This window comes from Eptesicus fuscus, chromosome 3 (genome assembly GCF_027574615.1).
Source record: "Eptesicus fuscus isolate TK198812 chromosome 3, DD_ASM_mEF_20220401, whole genome shotgun sequence".
NCBI classification, from domain to species: Eukaryota; Metazoa; Chordata; class Mammalia; order Chiroptera; family Vespertilionidae; genus Eptesicus; species Eptesicus fuscus.
In genome coordinates, this window is record NC_072475.1 from 33,167,817 (window position 1) to 33,186,108 (window position 18,292).

General features: G+C 43.0%; 1 protein-coding gene across 1 annotated transcript in view; it reads right to left on the bottom strand.

Annotated features, from left to right (window-relative positions):
- SPATA16 (spermatogenesis associated 16) overlaps positions 1-18,292 on the bottom strand; it is a 232,619-nt gene that overhangs the window by 43,744 nt on the left and 170,583 nt on the right. Inside the window, exon 6 of the mRNA XM_054712997.1 lies at positions 11,876-12,023. Coding sequence (XP_054568972.1) covers positions 11,876-12,023 — 148 coding nt within the window. The remainder of the gene's footprint in view (positions 1-11,875; positions 12,024-18,292) is intronic.

Here is an 18,292-nt window from a genome sequence, read left to right on the forward strand (position 1 = left end):
AAGTTCAGTTATGAACTTAAGAGAATACCAAATAAAAAGGCACAAAATGTTGAAAGTAAAAGGATTAAAAATAAATACCAGAAATCAGAATAAAACTAGTGTTTTTATATTAATATCAGACAAATCTACCTAATAAAAGAGTAACATGCTAATTGACCATACCTTCGTGACACCCACCAGCCAATCAGGAATGACTATGCAAATTAACCCAACAAAGTTGGTGGGTTAATTTGCATACTCAGGTACTGAGCGGCCGGAGGTGGGGCGGGATGCTTGCATCATTGCCATGGCGATGAAGCAGGCGTTCTGCACCACCTCAGCCACTCCGGGCCTCTAGGCAGCATGGGAAGGCAGAAAGGCGGCTCCAAGCTGGAGCAGAAAGGCTGCTCCAGCCAGAGCGAAGGCAGTGCCAGCAACCAGGGGAAGGAAGGTCCATTCTTACACAAATCTTCATGCAACGGGCTTTTAGTATACTATAATACACAAGACATTATTAAGGCCAAAGAGCATAATTATGTAATGATAATATACAATTCATAAGGAAAGTTTAACAATATTAAAAGTGCATGTACTTTAAGCCAAAACTTAAAAAGTAAAAAATGGCAAAATTATTAGAATAAATTGACAAATCCACTACCATCATTGATTATTTCAACATTTTCTATATATTAATTAATCAAGCAGATAAAAAATTAATAGCATATCCATCAAGCTTGAGCTAATGGATAAAAAAATGCATTTGACAATGAGAAAAGTATATTCTCCTCAAGCATCAGTGTAATATTAATGAAAGTTCACCATATACTAGGCCAGTGGTCGGCAAACTTATTAGTCAACAGAGCGGCAAACCGCGGCTCGCCACAGGCCAAGCCTTAAAAAATTTAGGAATTATTATAATTTAGATTATGTTTTAAAATATGATAAAATGAGGTTAAAATAAATAACAAAGATAAGTAAACATTTCCTAACATTTAGGCGTTAAGAATGACATATGTAAATAAGCCCATGGCTCAGAGAAGATTTCATTTTGGAGGTTAGAAAATATATATATATATATTGTTGAAAGTTTTACATATGTCTCCTTAGAAAATATTTTAAGATGAAATATAGTAAAACTGTTTTTTTCCCCCAAATTTGTAGGATGCAACCAAAATCATTCTTGAAAATTTTTGAATCTTTACTAAAATTAATGTGCTCAGAATTCAATGAAGGAAACTAGATGATAACAGAATAAGCATCTAAAACATGAAATAATGGAAAAAATAAATATAAGAACAGAAAGGAATGAAATAAACAAACAAACAAACAAACAAATATACAATAGAGAGGATAAACAGTGGAAAACATCTATCAAAATAGATAGTGACTTCCTTAACCTGATAAAGAATATTTTAAAAGACCTACAGTAAATATTATATTAAATGGTAAAACTTTAAAAATCTTTTGCTTTAGAATCTGGAACAACATGTGGATACTTGCTATCACTTCCTTTATTTAAAATTGTGTTGTGGTCCTAGCCAGAACAACAAGACAAGAAAAAAGAATGAATGAGTATATATACTTGAGTAGGGATGTATTCTTAAATGAGACAAAGGCATGTCATTAAAAATTTTAAAAATAACATTAAAATTTAAACTTTAATTCATCAAAAGACAACATAGAAAAGACATGCCTTTGATTGGAATAAGATATAAAGTTCTAAAAAAAATCAATAATGAAACTATTCAGAAACAAAATGACCAAAGGATATGAACATGTCACTTACAGAAATATATAAATAGTAAAAATGCCATTTTTATAAATTTGCAAAATTTTGAGAATAATTTTGTATACCATTTAAAGAAATACAGCCATGGGTCAATGAATGACACAACATATTCAACTTGATTAACAGTCAGGGAAATATTTGCTTTTTAAAAATATATGACACCATTTCCCATTCATGGATTGGCAAAATTAAAAAAATATGACATTCTAGATTGATGATGATATATATCAATAGGCACTCTTGTACTTGTATTTGGATGGTGAAACAAAAAACCACTCTAATAAGCAATTTGGCAATGTATAACAAGTTGAAGATGCTTATGCTTTATGACTCAGAAATTAATTCTACTCCTTAGTAGATGCTTCAGAGAATTTCTTGAATATGTGTACAAGAAAACCATACAAAAATGTTCATACCACTTTTGTTTGTAATAACAAAATATTGGAAACAACTTAAATGACTAGTAATATTAGATTTCATATATAAATTTTAGGTAGATCACACAAACACTGGAGATAAATGAGTAGAGTATATTGTATAAAAATGGACTGATCTTATAAGTATAATATTGAATAAAAGAAACTTGCAGAAATATGCAAATAGTGAAAATAGCACTTATATGAATTTTAGAAAACCTGGAGGACAATTCTACATATATTTTAAGGATACATACAGGGTGAGGCAAAAGTAGGTTTGCAGTTACACATATGGAAAAATGATACAATCTATCTATAATAATAAAAGGATAATATGCTAATTAGACCGGACGTCATTCTGGATGTCCTTCCTGATGAAGCTAGGGCCGGAGGGAAGCCATCCGGGTCCCGGGTGCCTGTGGGCAGCCCGGGAGAAGCCAGCCTGGGTCCCAGGTGCCTGTGTGTAGCCCAGGGGAAGCCAACCCAGGTCCTGGGTGACTGTGGGTGGCTGGAGGGAAGCCAGCCTGGGTCCCGGTGCCTGCTGGTGGCTGGAGGAGGGAAGCCTGGGTTCGGGTACCGGAGGAAAGCCTGTGCTGGCAGTCCAGGTCCTGGTTGCTGGAGGGAAGCTGGTGCTGGCAGCCAGGGGAAGGAAGGCCTTCTCTTGCATGAATTTTTGTGCATCTGACCTCTAGTCTCTCTCTCTCTATATATATATAAAAGCTTAAGCAATTGTTCGACCATTTGACTGTTAGCTATGATGTGCACTGACCACCAGGGGCAGATGCTCAATGCACAGGCATGGAAACATGGAACAGACTGATGAATCTCAGAGGAAAGCGGGGAAGGGAGAGGGCGGGAAGAGATTAACCAAAAATCTTATATGCATACTAGAGTCCCAGTGCATGGATTTGTGCACCGGTGGGGTCCCTTGGCCTGGCCTGCGGGGATCAGGTGGAATCTGTGCACTGGGGCTCTGATATAACCTGAGGGGTCCCAGATTGTGAGAGGGCACAGGCCAAGCCAAGGGACCTCACTGGTGCATGAATCTGTGCACTGGGCCTCTAGTAATTAATAAATAATAATACAAGAATAAACTCTGTGTTTCATGTTCTCATAACTGTAAACCTACTTTTGCCCCAACCTATATATTCTATATAATAAAAGTGTAATATGCAAATTGACTAAACAGTGGAATGCCCAGTCGGCAGGAGGCGGGACCAGTGAGCAGGTGGTGCCAGGCCAGCCAAGGCGTGTGCCAGCAGGCAGAGGGAGGGGACAGTGATAGGGTGAGTGGGTGGTAGTGACCAGCAGTGGGGCAATGGGGGCCAGCACCATCCCCTGATCGCCCGCCCAGTTGCCTCCTACAGAGAGAGGCCACTGGCGACCACAGGGGGGTGATTTGGGGTGGGGCCGGCTGCTCGCTGTTCCGAGATCAGCCCGCCCACAGAGGAAGGCCTGTCTGCAGCTTAGGTCTATGGGGAGCAGGCCTAAGCCGGCAGTTGGACATCCCCTGAGGGCTCCTGGACTGTGAGAGAGCACAGGCTGGGCTGAGGGACCACCCCCCCCCCCCCCCGAGTGCACAAATTTTCATGCACCGGGCATAAACGTCATGTGTAAGAGTGATAAACATTGAAAAAAGTGTTCCATCTATAATAGCATAAAAATAATACAATAATTAGAAATAAACTTAACTTAGCACGTTAAAGACTGTACACTGAAATTTACAAAACATTGCTGTAAGAAATTAAAGAATAGGTGGAAAGACATCTTGTGTTTATGGATTGGAAGACTTTGATATTCAGATGTCAATAATACCTAAAGCAATCTAGAAATTCAATTCAATCCCTATCAAAATCCCGAGTTTTTTTTTGCAGAAATAGAAAAGTCCATTTTAAAATTCATAGGGAATCTTAATGAACCCAGAAGAGCCAAAACAATCTTGAAAAAGAACAAAATTGGAAGTTTCACATTTTCTGATTTCAAAACTGACTACAAAGCAACGGCAAGGAAAAGACACACATATAGACCAATGAAATAGAATAGATATCCCTGAAATCAACCCTTACATATATGGTCAAATGATTTTTGACAAGGTTGTCAAGATCATTCAATGGAGAAAGGGCAGTCTTTGTAATAACTGATTCTGGGAAAACTGGATACCCACAGGTAAAACAATGGAGTTGAACACTTACCTTACACTATATACAAAATTAACGCAAAGAGAACCAAGGACCGAATGTAAAAGCTAAAACTATTAAAAATTTAGAAGAATACATGCGTGAAAAGCTCCAGGATATTGGAATCGGCAATGATTTTTAAACATGACACAAGAAGCACAGACAACAAAAGAAAAAAGTAGATATATCAGAGGTCATAAAAATTTAAAACTTGTTCATCAAAGGACACTATCAACAGAGTGAGAAGGCAACCCATGAAATGGGAGAAAATATTTTCAAATAATATATCTGATAAAGGGTTAATATCCAGAATATATAAAGAATGCCTACAACTCAACAACAACAACAACAACAAAACATGGGAAAGGATTTGAATAGACATTTCTCCAAAGAAGATATGCAAATGGCGAATAAGCACATAAAAAAATGCTCAACATTACTAATCATTAAGAAATGCAAATCAAAACCACAGTGAGATAACTACTTCTCACCCATTAGGATGGCAATTAAAAACAAAATAAAATAAAACAACAAGTGTAGGCAAAACATATATACCATGTGATTCAGCAATTCTACTTCCAGGCCTGTTGTTTAATAGGAAACATATATATAAGAATGTTGAGATAATAGCTTTTTTGGTAATAGTCACAAACAACAAAAAATTTTGGACTATTCACATAATGGAATATTATATACCAATAAAAACGAACCAACTAAAGCCTTTTGCAACATAGATAAATTTCATAAAATATTGAGCAAGAAGAATTAAATATAAAAAATATCTACTTTATGATTTCATATTTACAATGTTTCAAAGCAGGCAAATTAAAGTTCAGGGTTTAGAAATGCATAGTTAGGTGTTAACTCCATAAAGAAAAGTAGGAAGTCAGTATATTAAGACTCAGGACAGTAGTTACCTTGGTGAAGAGTAGGGAATGGTTTCGGATTGGGAAGAGGCCAGTTGAGGATGCAGGGAGAGCTGGCAATGTTTTATTTTTTGACTTGATGCTCATTCTGTAATAATTAGCTAAACTGTGTATTTGTGTTATGTATTTTTATATATGTGTAATGTCTCACAATAAAAATGTTTTTAAGAATAAATAAAAGAAAAAATACAAATGCTTTGATGAGGCTCTGTTTTAGGTGTGGAATGCAGTGATTATTTGTGGACCCCAAGAAACACTACTAGAGTGTAAGTTAACTGTGAGTCTAGTATTAAAGCAGAAAAAAATAGGACTCAAATACTGAATATGCAAAACTAAATTTAAAAAAGGATCACACTACAAAATGCAAATTTCTAATTTTGTGCAAAATCCACATGTGGAATTTAAAATTGAGAAAGTAGAGACATTGTTTTATATGATTGGGAGCTCAGTCTTTAGGGATTTTAATGCTCAGCTGCATGATTTATTAGATGGCAGTGCCTAATGATTGGCGATATTACAGAGTGGCTGATTAGACGGCATAAGTCAGTGTTTCAGAAAAAAATAAAGTCTTAATATATTTATCTCCCTACTCCCTGAATTAGCTCTGTCTATTTTGAAATGGTTATGAAGTGTTGTTGTTTTTTTCCAGATTGGGATAACTGGTGATGGATAATAAGAACTTGAGAAACTGGTAAAGTGACCAAGTCCAACATTTTAATATTTTAAGAATAGAGACTTCAGATCCATATATGAGGATTTTGTTACTTTGGGAATGATTCTCTGTTTCTAACCAAAATTCTGTGGTGCAAGTATGAGATGATTTATCATCTTTATAACCAATCTGACTATAACCTTTCATAATAATATTTGGGATGTAGTTTCTTGAATTCCATAACCACTTCTATTTGAGAGAGCAACTCACATAGAGGAAAATAGTCTGATCTTAAAAACTCTTGATCATGATAAAATTATAATATTTTAAAGAAGAAAGAATAAAATGAGAAAATTTAACTTCATGTTTTAGAGAGCATGAGAATGTATTATCCTTACTGGTAAATGATGAATGTACAAGCACAAGGTTATACGTTTCAGTGAAAAGCAATTTTTAAAGGTCTATTTTAAAACAATATATTTCTCTGAGCATACATATTTACTCTTGGGAGTTAAATTACATTGAAAAGACAAAATATAACTCCATCCATCTAAGTGTTAAAGTAATTGATATCTTATCCAGAAAACTTTTCTATTAAACATTACTAACCACAAATCCATTACTGAATATTTATTTATTTAGCAAATAAATCTTGATATTTTCATCAAGAGAAGACAGCATATGCTTATTGTATTACTTTATTATTATTAAAATACAACCATGCGAGAATAAGAATTACATAGAATTGCATCATTTCATTGGCATATATGAATAAAAATCTCAAGAAAAATCTTTATAAGTGAAACATAATAATTCTGGGGCTGGTGAATTATTATTTGTTTTATATACCCTGACTATTCTGCATGAATCAAACTGGATTTTTCTTTAAATAAATAAAAAAAAAAGGATAGCTACACTGCTAAAAAAATTCAGTAATCTTTTCTCTATGAAACATAATACACTACAATTCTACTATAATATGGATTTAAGATTTTGGTAGGTCTCACCATATTCCCACAATAGCAAAGGATGCACAGTGAGTTCCTGAGGATGCAGACGTCTGGTTGTCCCACAAGGCAGATTTGAATTTTAACTTTCCTTCATCACTCTCACAAAGCTTATCAGGGCAATATAGTGGGTTTTTCTCACTATAAATCACTAATTTATTTGGTCTATTCAATAACAATAAATTAAAAATATTTAGGGCTACATACATTGTAAAAAGACTTTATTTTTATAGTTTTTCCCTTTTAATCTGTTTTTCATGTGGAAATCCCTGACAAGGGGGGCTGTGAATTGGGAGCTGGCTAGAGAGAATACACTGCCTGGGGGATCTCTATCGTAAGTTCTCTTCCTGCTCATCACCACCACCTCTGCCAGCTATTGCTGGGCTCACGGCACTGTCACGAGATCAAAGAGTAATGAATCCAATACTATCTAGGCTCCATGAAGGTGACCTGGAGTTGGGCAGAATTTCTGAGTCGGAGGTTTGTCTGCCAGCCCCTGCTGGGGGAATTAAATGTGTTCATCTCCAAGTTTTAATGATAATAACTACTTATCCAGGAAAACTTTCATAGGTAGACTCCTCATCCAAGATCTTTGAGGTACGGATATTATGACCTTCATTGTTGACTGTTTATTTAGATGATCTCTATAATTTAGAAATTCTTACTACGGCTTCAATTTCTCTGGCTGCAATGAAAACTTCCTAATTGTGTTCTACCTCTCATGGGGCACCAGCGTCTCCTGAAATGGTATCTTTCTGGGTGAGTCCAAACAAATGTGCATGAGAGCATCCACCTGTAGTTGCCTGCGGAAGGATGAGTGAAAGTGAGGGAGAAGAGAATGTGCACAGACTCTTAATGTTCCTGAGGATGGAGTTGATTGCATCTGGAGGAGTGTTTATTAAGTTCACATGAATTCATTGTGTACATTGTAGTTGGAGTAGTAAGCTGCTTACTTGTTTTGATGTAAGGCAGGGAATTAGTTCGAATAATGCTAATTGGTTCAACAAACAACAACCCCCCAAGTCTCAGTGATCTACAGCAAGAGAATTTTGTTGTTTGCTCCCGTGGGTATTCAATGGATGACCTTCCACATGTTCATCCAGGGATCCAAGCTTCTTCTGTTTTGTGGCTTCTTTAGATTCATGGTCCTATCCACTTAGTCAGTGGCTAAGGAAAGAGAGCTCTGTGTGGTGGGTATGGTAGGGTATTATGGGCCAGGCCTGGAAGTGGCATACATTATTTCTGTCCATATTCCATTGGCCATTATTTAGTCACAAGCCTCACATAACTGTAAGGAAGGCTGAAATATAGTCTAGTTGCATGCATGAGGGGGAAAATAGTTTGGTAAACATCTGGCCAGTCTTTGCCATTTTTGGTGGCAAGGATTCTGTTTCCAAATTGCTCCCTTGTCTGTTTTCTCCTCCATCATTCATTAGAGTCAGCCTTCCACTGCACCATTAGAACTTAGGTTTTAATGGAAAATATTCTTTAGAAGAGAGGAAAGATATAACCTCAAATATAAATTAACAAAGTCAGATCCTTTCTTAGGAGCAGGTATATTCTAGCACTACCTAGAATAGTGTCTAGAATATATGTACTCAATAAGTGGTGAATATATGATTAGATGAACAAACTACCCATCTTCATTGTAGATCTTCTTCTTGTCCTGAAGATCTTGGGATTCTGGTGTGTGAAGAAAGGGAGAAGAGAAATGGAAGAATAACATAGCAAGTTGGAGAGAGGGCTAAAACTACCTCCAATACCTAATAGAGAAGAGAGGTTTTCTAGAGTTAAGACTCAAAAGGTGACTGGGTTCACAAACCAGCATTCTGGCAAAGAGAAGCAATCTCAAGAGAGTAGCTCTAAGCTGGGCCAACGTGTATGGTAGGGATGGTTGGTGTGTATATAAAGAAGCATCTACACCACAAGGCAGCATGGGAAACTCATATAGGTGCCCTTGAGTCATCTAATATGCCACATACTAGTAAATGAGCCAGTCACTGGCTCTGCTCAAGCCAGCAGAGTTGATTTCAAGTTGCACAAGTCATGCAATCAGCAGCTGTATCCACCTGCACCAGACTTCAAAAGAGGACTTTTTCCTCACATGACCACAGACACCTTGGACACTGGGTACGTCTGAGTTCTGTGGAAGTTGAAACCAGACCAGAGGGAGGAGAAAATCCCAGGGAAAGAAAGGGGAAGAAAACCAGTGAATTTGATTAGACAGTTAACTGAAGAGACACTAAATGATTAGATGGGACTGAGACTCCCTATGATGAGATAGAATATATTTTTGATTCTGGGAAGACCAAAGATGAATATGAGCAGGTAAGAGAAAAAAAGAGTCTTATGTTTGAAACATCTGCAGTGTGGTTGTCTAGTCACACCTGCTACATGACGATTTATTGAAATATATAACTGAATAAATTTTTTGGCAGGATAGAAGCTTCTTAAATTCTATCTACACGGTGGATAGAAGGAGAACCCTGGTTTTTGGGCAGTGCCAGCAAAAGGTGGCAGCTACTCTTCTAGGCCCTGTCTCTCTTGTGTGACTCACTTTCTAACTATTGCCCTTGGCTACTGAATACCTACTATAACTGCCACTCTGCACCTCCTGCATCAGATATCCAGATGCTAAAGAAAACATTTCACCTGCTCTCTTCTAATGCTTTGTGCCTTCACTGACCTTGGAATTACCTGGGGGAAAAGAAGCCATACTACTCAGACTGTGGCCATACAGTTAGCAAGAGTGGTTTCACCATCATTCCAGCATTGGCTTTGGGGAGGACGTTTTAATCATTTGCAACAGAGACAGGTAATGTCACCTGTGCAATAGTCTTGTTAGCCCAAAGTACAGGTGCTACAGAGCAAAGGACCTAACTAGTCCCAAAGAAATGGAAAAGTCTAGACTACCTTTTCCATCTCCCCTTCTTCCTCCAGAGGCTGTGCCTTTCCTCTCTAGGTTCTCCTATAGCACTGTCATGCTCCAGGAATTAGTCGTTATAAAGTAATAGAAACAATCATTAATAACTTATAATTATCTTCTCTTCCAAATTATAAGTCCCTTTAGCACGAGTCATCTTGCCAATGGATCATAATTCATCTTGATAACAGGTTTGATAGAGTTACATGAAACATGAATCTGGCTCATTAATGTTATTATTGTTTTTAAACTATCAGTGACAACAGTGCTCCCCAAGTATTAATTAATCTTCATGACTTCTCTGTGAGGCAAGTTGAATGTACCTAAATCCATTCTACCAGTAGAGAGTCGGCAAACTGGTGATCTCCTCCATGAATCTCTCTCATTACCAACAGAGTTGAGAATAAAATGGAAATAGCTGAATTTGATTCATTTCCATGACACTAGATAGACATGCCTTCTGTGTGCTATTAATGCTCCCCCAAACCTCTGTAAGATATCCATGACAAAATAAAAAATGATTTATAACAATTAGCAAAGAATATAAGTCCTGAAGCATTTTTTCCTCTACTTCCTGACAAAATGTTCAAATGAAATAAACAAACATCAATGGTCATTATAGCACATACTGTACTTTCTTCTCTTCCCTCAAATTCTCATTGTTCCTTAGGGATTCACTATTTAATCATCACTGGTTAGATTATTTCCTATGTTTCTTCTGAAGAGCTAAAGGTGTAGTAGAAAAATAAAAAAAAAGGACTCCATAGAATTTAAATTCAATACTTCCATCACATCTCTGCTCCTATCAGATGGAAATAGTGTAACTCAATGACAAGGACATGGGTTCACATCCAAGGCCTGTGCCACCAATTTGCTGTGCATCTTTGGAAAAGCTATTTGTTGTCTCTGATTGCTGTTTGCTTGTTTCTAAATGAGAATCATCTTACTCACTTTATAAGTTATGGGAATAACAAGAGATAATGGATGTAGAATGCCTGGCATATTAAAAGTGATCACTAATGGAATACATTATGAGTCCTATAAATCAGTGATGTGGCCTCAAAGCCCTGACAAAAGGAATGAAGGGGCCTTAGTAGGAGGATGTGATATTAGGTATGTGGATTTAGAGATTTTGCTTAACATGCTATTTATTATTAAGAGCTATTAATTCAGTACATGAAAATCCATGTCTTAATTCAGAATAACACTTGGTACATAGTACGTAGTAAAATGTGTTTTTGGATGAATAAATAAAAGCAAGTGGCTTCCAAAGACAAAGAGAGGGAAAAGGAATTGTACTGGTGTTTTGTCCTCTGGGTACACTTGTCTGTCGACATCTCGTATGGCTACCACTGATCTGAGAACATAAGGCAAGGGGGAGGTTTGGGGTGTGAGATAGATGGAGGAAGGAAAGTAGAAATAGCAGGAACTGGCAAAAAAAATCTATCTTCAAGAAATACTATAATCATCTAGTTTATCGATGAAGGATATGGGGAAAGAATATTTTACTAATGGTTATTTTTATTTTATTTTATTTTTTAAAAATCTTAGAGCTTCTAGGTTTTATTCCTCATCTTAAAATATAGAAACATGATGGCACTAGGAATATTGCGCTAGACCCAACTGTGAGCCCCACTTAAAACCTTAAAATGACTTTCCATTTCAACTTCTCAGCTAAAAACACCATACCCCTAAAGCCGAAACAGAAATGGTTCTCTATTCATTTTTGTTCAATCCCCACCTGAGGATATGCTTAGAGACAGGGAGAGGGAGCGGGTGGAGAGAGAGAGAGAGAGAGAGAGAGAGAGAGAGAGAGAGAGAGAGAGAGAGAGAACAAAACATTGATGTGAGAGAGAAAAATTGCCCTGACTGGGAATCGAACTGACAACCTTTTACTGCACAGGATGACACTCAATCAACTGAGCCACACCAACAGGCCTCTACTTTATTGGAAATGAAGTATCAGCTGATAAGTCAAATGAAGTATCAGCTGATAATATATTTACCTGTGTAGATATATTCCACATATGCAGGATGAGTTTTTGTGAAAACCTCTTTTACTTTTTCTACTTTATCAGCTCTGATTTTTGTTGCAAATGGTGTGTACATAACTGAGAATGACTCTGCTCTGGTGATGGCTTCTTCAATCATGGCCTGAGGAGAAGCAAACAACCCATCAATAACAACACATGACTTTTTAAGAATGTAAAATAATATAATTACCTTTATGGATGATTTAAAATCTATATACTGTACTGCAAAGATAACATATTTTGGTCTTGAATATTCATTAGAATGAAATTTTAATTAGTTCTGGAAATACTATTTCATATTAAGAAAACCAATTAAATGAAGAAAGTTTGTAAACAGACACTTCTGAACTGAGCTTGCTTTAAGATAAAAATAAAAATTCTATTTTCTAAGGTGTCATTTTTTACTTGATTTTAAAAAATCAAATTCTTAAGTTTAACATAATTATCTTACAGACATTGATGAGCAATTTGTACTTTAAAAAAACTAATTGAAGTATCTAGATCTAAGTATTTTCTATAAATAACATGACAAACTAGACACATTTTTTTTTTCTTCTTTCAATACCTGGGAAAGCCTTCTGGAACAAGAAAAACCTTCTCAACGTGCGCCCAGCAAAGCTTCCCTTCTAACCACATCACAGGAGCTGTTTGAGATGGATTTCGCTATTTAAGAATTTAATGATTTCTTTAATTTTTCTTTGCTCATATTACCATCCTATATAATAAAAGTGTAGCATGCAAATTGTCCCCTCGACTGGGAGTTCTTCCGGGAGTTCAACCAGGGGGTGGGGCTGGCGGGGGGAAGGGAGGGAGTACCCGGCTGGCCAGGGCAGCAGCTAGGGACCCTACCAGTGCACGAATTTCATGCACTGGGCCTCCAGTTCTTTATAAAACCTGCCATCACCCTGAACTTCCTGTTTTAAGTAGGCCCATTATTATCTGAAACAGACCAAAAAGAAAATTATGAGAAGTTTTTTTAAAAAAGGAATTTATTCCTTTTCTACAACTATTCCTTCTAATGAGGCTTGGACATTGAATTCAAAGTAGAAGTGTCTATAGTAATCTTATTTTTCTAAAAATAGCATAAAGGTATATTATAATATTATAAAAATCTATATTCATTGATAGGGATAATTCCCCCTCCCCCCGTAAGAGTGCCAACAACTAATAAGGAATAATGATAGATCTGAATTTTCTAACAAAGAAAAAAACATTTAACAAACAGCAATTTATATTATTACAGCATAGTATTTGTAAACAACTTTCTTTTTAATATTAAAAGCAATGAGGAGTTGATTTTAAACCGGGAAGCCTAATTTAACTTGTACATTGCCTACTCCATGCGTCAGTGACTTCAAATGGCCTCTATGATCATCTATATTGTGTGTAGAAGAGCAGCTTTGAAGGGATTTTCTGGGTACAAAGCATCCTCCTTTCTCTGAGACTTGAACTAGAAAATGACATAAATTTGTAAATTTATATTTTAAATTTGTTGTGGGGCAAATGTCTGAATGGCTGCATAAAAGAACTTAACATTGCCCATGGCCCTGTCCTTTCCAGGTGGGAGGAACTGGAAGGAAACAAAGAATATAGGTGTGACACCAAACCCAGAGCCAGCACTCAGATGGAAATAGCAGTGGGTTGTGAATGTGTGGCAGGGTTTGGATGCTCAGGCCTGGATGCCAACATGGGTAATATAGGCGTCAGGTTTGGAATTCCGGGACGTAGATTAAGAACTTAAACAAGGTGTTTAGGCGCTAGGTTCTTGTTCTCCAGCAAAAATAAATACTCTTTAGATTGTGTAGGAGAATAATTTCTCCAGATTGGTGCTTACATATGGTCACTGCTGGGATCAATCTTGGGATGGCCTATCAAGACCAAAAAAAGCAAGTAGTTGTCCCTAGATGCATGTGGAGTGATGTGCTGGAGAGGGAAGGTGTTCTAGATCTCAATTCGAAGGTCACAATCTGACCTTGCCATCTTTTTTTTTTTTTTTTTAATTTCTTTATTGATTAAGGTGTCACATATTTGTCCTCATCCCCCCATTCCCATCCCACCCCTCTCCCCACGCATGCCCCAATCCCCTGTTGAACTTAACCGTTGGATAGGCTTATATGCATGCATACAGGTCCTTTGGTTGAACTCTCCCCCTCCCCCCCACCCTCCCCCTACCCTCCCCTATCCTCCCTCTGCGGCCCGATAGTCCGATCGATGCCTCCTTGCTTCTGGTTCTGTTCTTGTTCCTCAGTCTATGTTGTTCATCATTTCCTCTAGATGAACGAGATCATATGTCACTAGATATATACTAATAAGAACTGAATGTGAGACGAGCAATAATATTTATGCTGACAGGCAAATGAATCAATCTGTAGCGAGCTTCCCCCTGGACCAACAGTTCTTTTGAGACCCAATTTCGATGTCCAGTAGTTCCTTATGTGTACATGTCAGCACTGACCCCTCAGCTCTGGATGGTGGACAAATGGTGGTAATGGAGGTCCGACTCCCTCTGGTTTGGTCTCGGCCGAACCCAGGGGCACGGCGTCACCCGGACTAAGGGGCACGTGGCCTCACCCATACCCAAGGGGCGCGTGGTCTCACCCGGGCCTGGGACCCAGCCTCACCCGGATGGATCCAGGGGCGCACGGCCTCACCCGGACCCAGGATCTGGCTTCACCCGTACCCAGGGACGCTTGGCCTCTCCCAGACCCAGGGGCACGTGGCCTCACCCGGGCTTAGTTGCACAAGGCCTCACCTGGATCCAGGGACACATGGTCTCTCCCGGACCCAGGGACGCTTGGCCTCTCCCAGACCCAGGGCCACTTGGGCTCACCCGGGCCTAGGTGCACGAGGCCTCACCCGGATCGAGGGACACATGGTCTCACCCAGACCCAGGAACGTTTGGCCACTCCCAGACCCAGGGCCACTTGGGCTCACCCGGGCCTAGGTGCACGAGGCCTCACCCGGATCGAGGGACACATGGTCTCACCCAGACCCAGGAACGTTTGGCCACTCCCAGACCCAGGGCCACTTGGGCTCACCCGGGCCTAGGTGCACGAGGCCTCACCCAGATCCAGGGACACATGGTCTCACCCGGACCCAGGGACGCTTAGCCTCTCCCAGACCCAGGGGCACGTGGCCTCACCCGGGCCTAGGTGCACGAGGCCTCATCCGGATCCAGGGACACATGGTCTAACCCGGACCCAGGGACGCTTGGCCTCTCCCAGACCCAGGGCCACTTGGGCTCACCCGGGCCTAGGTGCACGAGGCCTCATCCAGATCCAGGGACGCATGGTCTCACCCGGACCCAGGGACGCTTGGCCTCTCCCAGACCCAGGGCCACTTGGGCTCACCCGGGCCTAGGTGCACGAGGCCTCACCCGGATCCTGGGACACATGGTCTCACCCGGACCCAGGGATGCTTGGCCTCTCCCAGACCCAGGGCCACTTGGGCTCACCCGGGCCTAGGTGCACGAGGCCTCACCCGGATCCAGGGACACATGGTCTCACCCGGACCCAGGGACGCTTGGCCTCTCCCCGACCCAGAGCCAATTGGGCTCACCCGGGCCTAGGTGCACGAGGCCTCACCCGGATCCAGGGACACATGGTCTCACCCGGACCCAGGGATGCTTGGCCTCTCCCATACCCAGGGCCACTTGGGCTCACCCGGGCCTAGGTGCACGAGGCCTCACCCGGATCCTGGGACACATGGTCTCACCCGGACCCAGGGATGCTTGGCCTCTCCCAGACCCAGGGCCACTTGGGCTCACCCGGGCCTAGGTGCACGAGGCCTCACCCGGATCCAGGGACACATGGTCTCACCCGGACCCAGGGACGCTTGGCCTCTCCCCGACCCAGGGCCACTTGGGCTCACCCGGGCCTAGGTGCATGAGGCCTCACCCAGATCCAGGGACACATGGTCTCACCCGGACCCAGGGACGCTTGGCCTCTCCCAGACCCAGGGCCACTTGGGCTCACCCGGGCCTAGGTGCACGAGGCCTCATCCGGATCCAGGGACGCATGGTCTCACCCGGACCCAGGGACGCTTGGCCTCTCCCAGACCCAGGGCCACTTGGGCTCACCCGGGCCTAGGTGCACGAGGCCTCATCCGGATCCAGGGACGCATGGTCTCGCCCGGACCCAGGGACGCTTGGCCTCTCCAAGACCCAGGGGCACGTGGCCTCACCCGGGCCTAGGTGCACGAGGCCTCACCCGGATCCAGGGACACATGGTCTCACCCGGACCCAGGGATGCTTGGCCTCTCCCAGACCCAGGGCCACTTGGGCTCCCTCGGGCCTAGGTGCACGCGGCCTCACCCGGATCCAGGGACACATGGTCTCGCCTGGACCCAGGGGTGTGTGGGCTCTCCCAGACCCAGGGGCGCTTGGCTTCGCCCGGGCACGGGATCCAGCGTCATCCGGGTCCAGGTGCACTTGGCCTCACCCGGACCCGGAGTCCGGCCTCACCTAGACCCAGGGGCATGTGGCCTCACCTAGACCCAGGGACGTGAGGCCTCACTTATACCCAGAGGCGTGTGACCACACCCGAGCCCAGAGGCGCGCAACCCCGCCCGTACCCGGGCCTCAGCGGGGCCCTGTCTTCCCGATCCCAATTCCTGCCGGTCAATCCCCCCTCAGCAATTCCCCTGGCCATCCTTCCAGAGCTCCAGTATGGCTGCTGCAGAACTCGTCGGGCGGCGGCTCGGCGAAGCTCCGGTGCACCCGGTGCATGGCGGTGGGCCAGTCTGGAGTCGCTGCGTCGGCCCTTGGGTCTGCATCGGTGGCCGGTCGCCGAGCATGCGCACCTGGCCGCTTCCTGGGCGTTGAGATTCTTGACGGACTCAGAGGTCAGCAAGCGCGGAGTCTCCCACCCCATGTCTCATAGGGGCTCGTCTGTCCGTGCTTGGCTGCCAGTGGAGCCGTCCCCTCAGCCGGAGACCGCCGGGGGAACTGTGCCGAGCACGTTCCAGGCCGCTGTTGTATCGCCTGAGCCATAGTTCTTTTGTGTCGCCTGAGCCGTAGTTCTTAAAGTGTGGTCTTTGGGTCACCGGCATCAGCATCATCCCACATACCCCTCTTTTATTCTAGTTGTATAGCATCTACTCAGCCAGCCCTATGGTGGTCTTGGATGGTGTCTGCTCTGCTCTCTTGTCGTAGTCTCAAAGTTGTTGTGGTAGGCAACAATCAGGCTTCCGCCCTATGCCTCCATCTTGGTCCTCCTTTGTATAGTTAAGTCTTGATTGTTGTTGGTGTCACTGGGGGGGCTCTCTTTGTCTATAAAGGAAGAGTTGCTGTGCAGGAGACACGTTTATGGGCCGAGTCTTGGTGCAGCAAAGCTTTGGCGCTCACTGAATATTCCCGTTGAATGTGTCCCTTATGCACGTGGTTGAAAGCTGGTGTCATCTCCCACAGACCACTAGATGCCCTCGTTTCTGGGTCTCCAATGGGGTGTAGATCAGCTACTGCCTTAGGCACTCAGCAAGGATTACAGCAAAAACTGTAGTTTCTTCCTCCTGTCTGAGTGGCCCTGGAGCAGTCCGACTAGAACAGCAGATCATCTGGTCCGCTGCCAGAGGGCAGGCCACCCACATGTATAAGCCGTTGCTTGGGGCGCAGGTGTGCCTGCAAGACTTGCGGGGCAGGTCTTCAAAACGTGCGGGGTGGGTCCCAGGGCGGGGCGGGGTCTCAGGGCGCCAACAGGCCATGGTGCGGCGAGCCGCGATGGCTGTGAGTCTGGTCCTTCTGCCTTCCACGTATCTAAGTCCCCTCGTTCCGCACTCCAGCGCAGCAAACACTGATTGCTGGGCGCACCTCCGCAAGAGTCCCGCCTCTCCCCGCAGGCATCTGGGTCTCCCGGGGTTCGCCAGAAGATGGGTTTCAGGGTGATGGAGAGCTAATCTCCCTTAGGTTTGGAACAAAAGCCCCTTTCCCCCGCCACCAGCCAGACCCACGCACCTCCACACCTCATCCCCTCCGATTTCACTGGGTGCGAGGCAACAGAACAGCCTTTAACCTCCGCCGCTATCTTTTTCAAACTTCTCAATTTGTACTTCTTAATCCCTTCATTTCAGTCAACTCTACTGAAGTCTAGCGCCGCCGGGAGGTGCACGGAAAGGGCGCCCGGGCCTCCGTCCGGTGCGCGGTGCGCGCGTCCCGCGGAACCAGGCGCGCGAGGGCCGCGCGGTTGGGACGGGCGCTGGGCGGCCGCCGAGCTCCAGGCACCGCCATCGCCGCGTTCCGGACATCGCCGCCGCGGCGTCCCCCCAATTTGTACTTCTTAATCCCTTGAATTCAGTCAACTCTACTGAAGTCTAGCGCCGCCGGGAGGTGCACGGAGAGGGCGCCCGGGCCTCCGTCCGGTGTGCGGGGCGTGCGGCCCGCGGCACCAGGCGCGC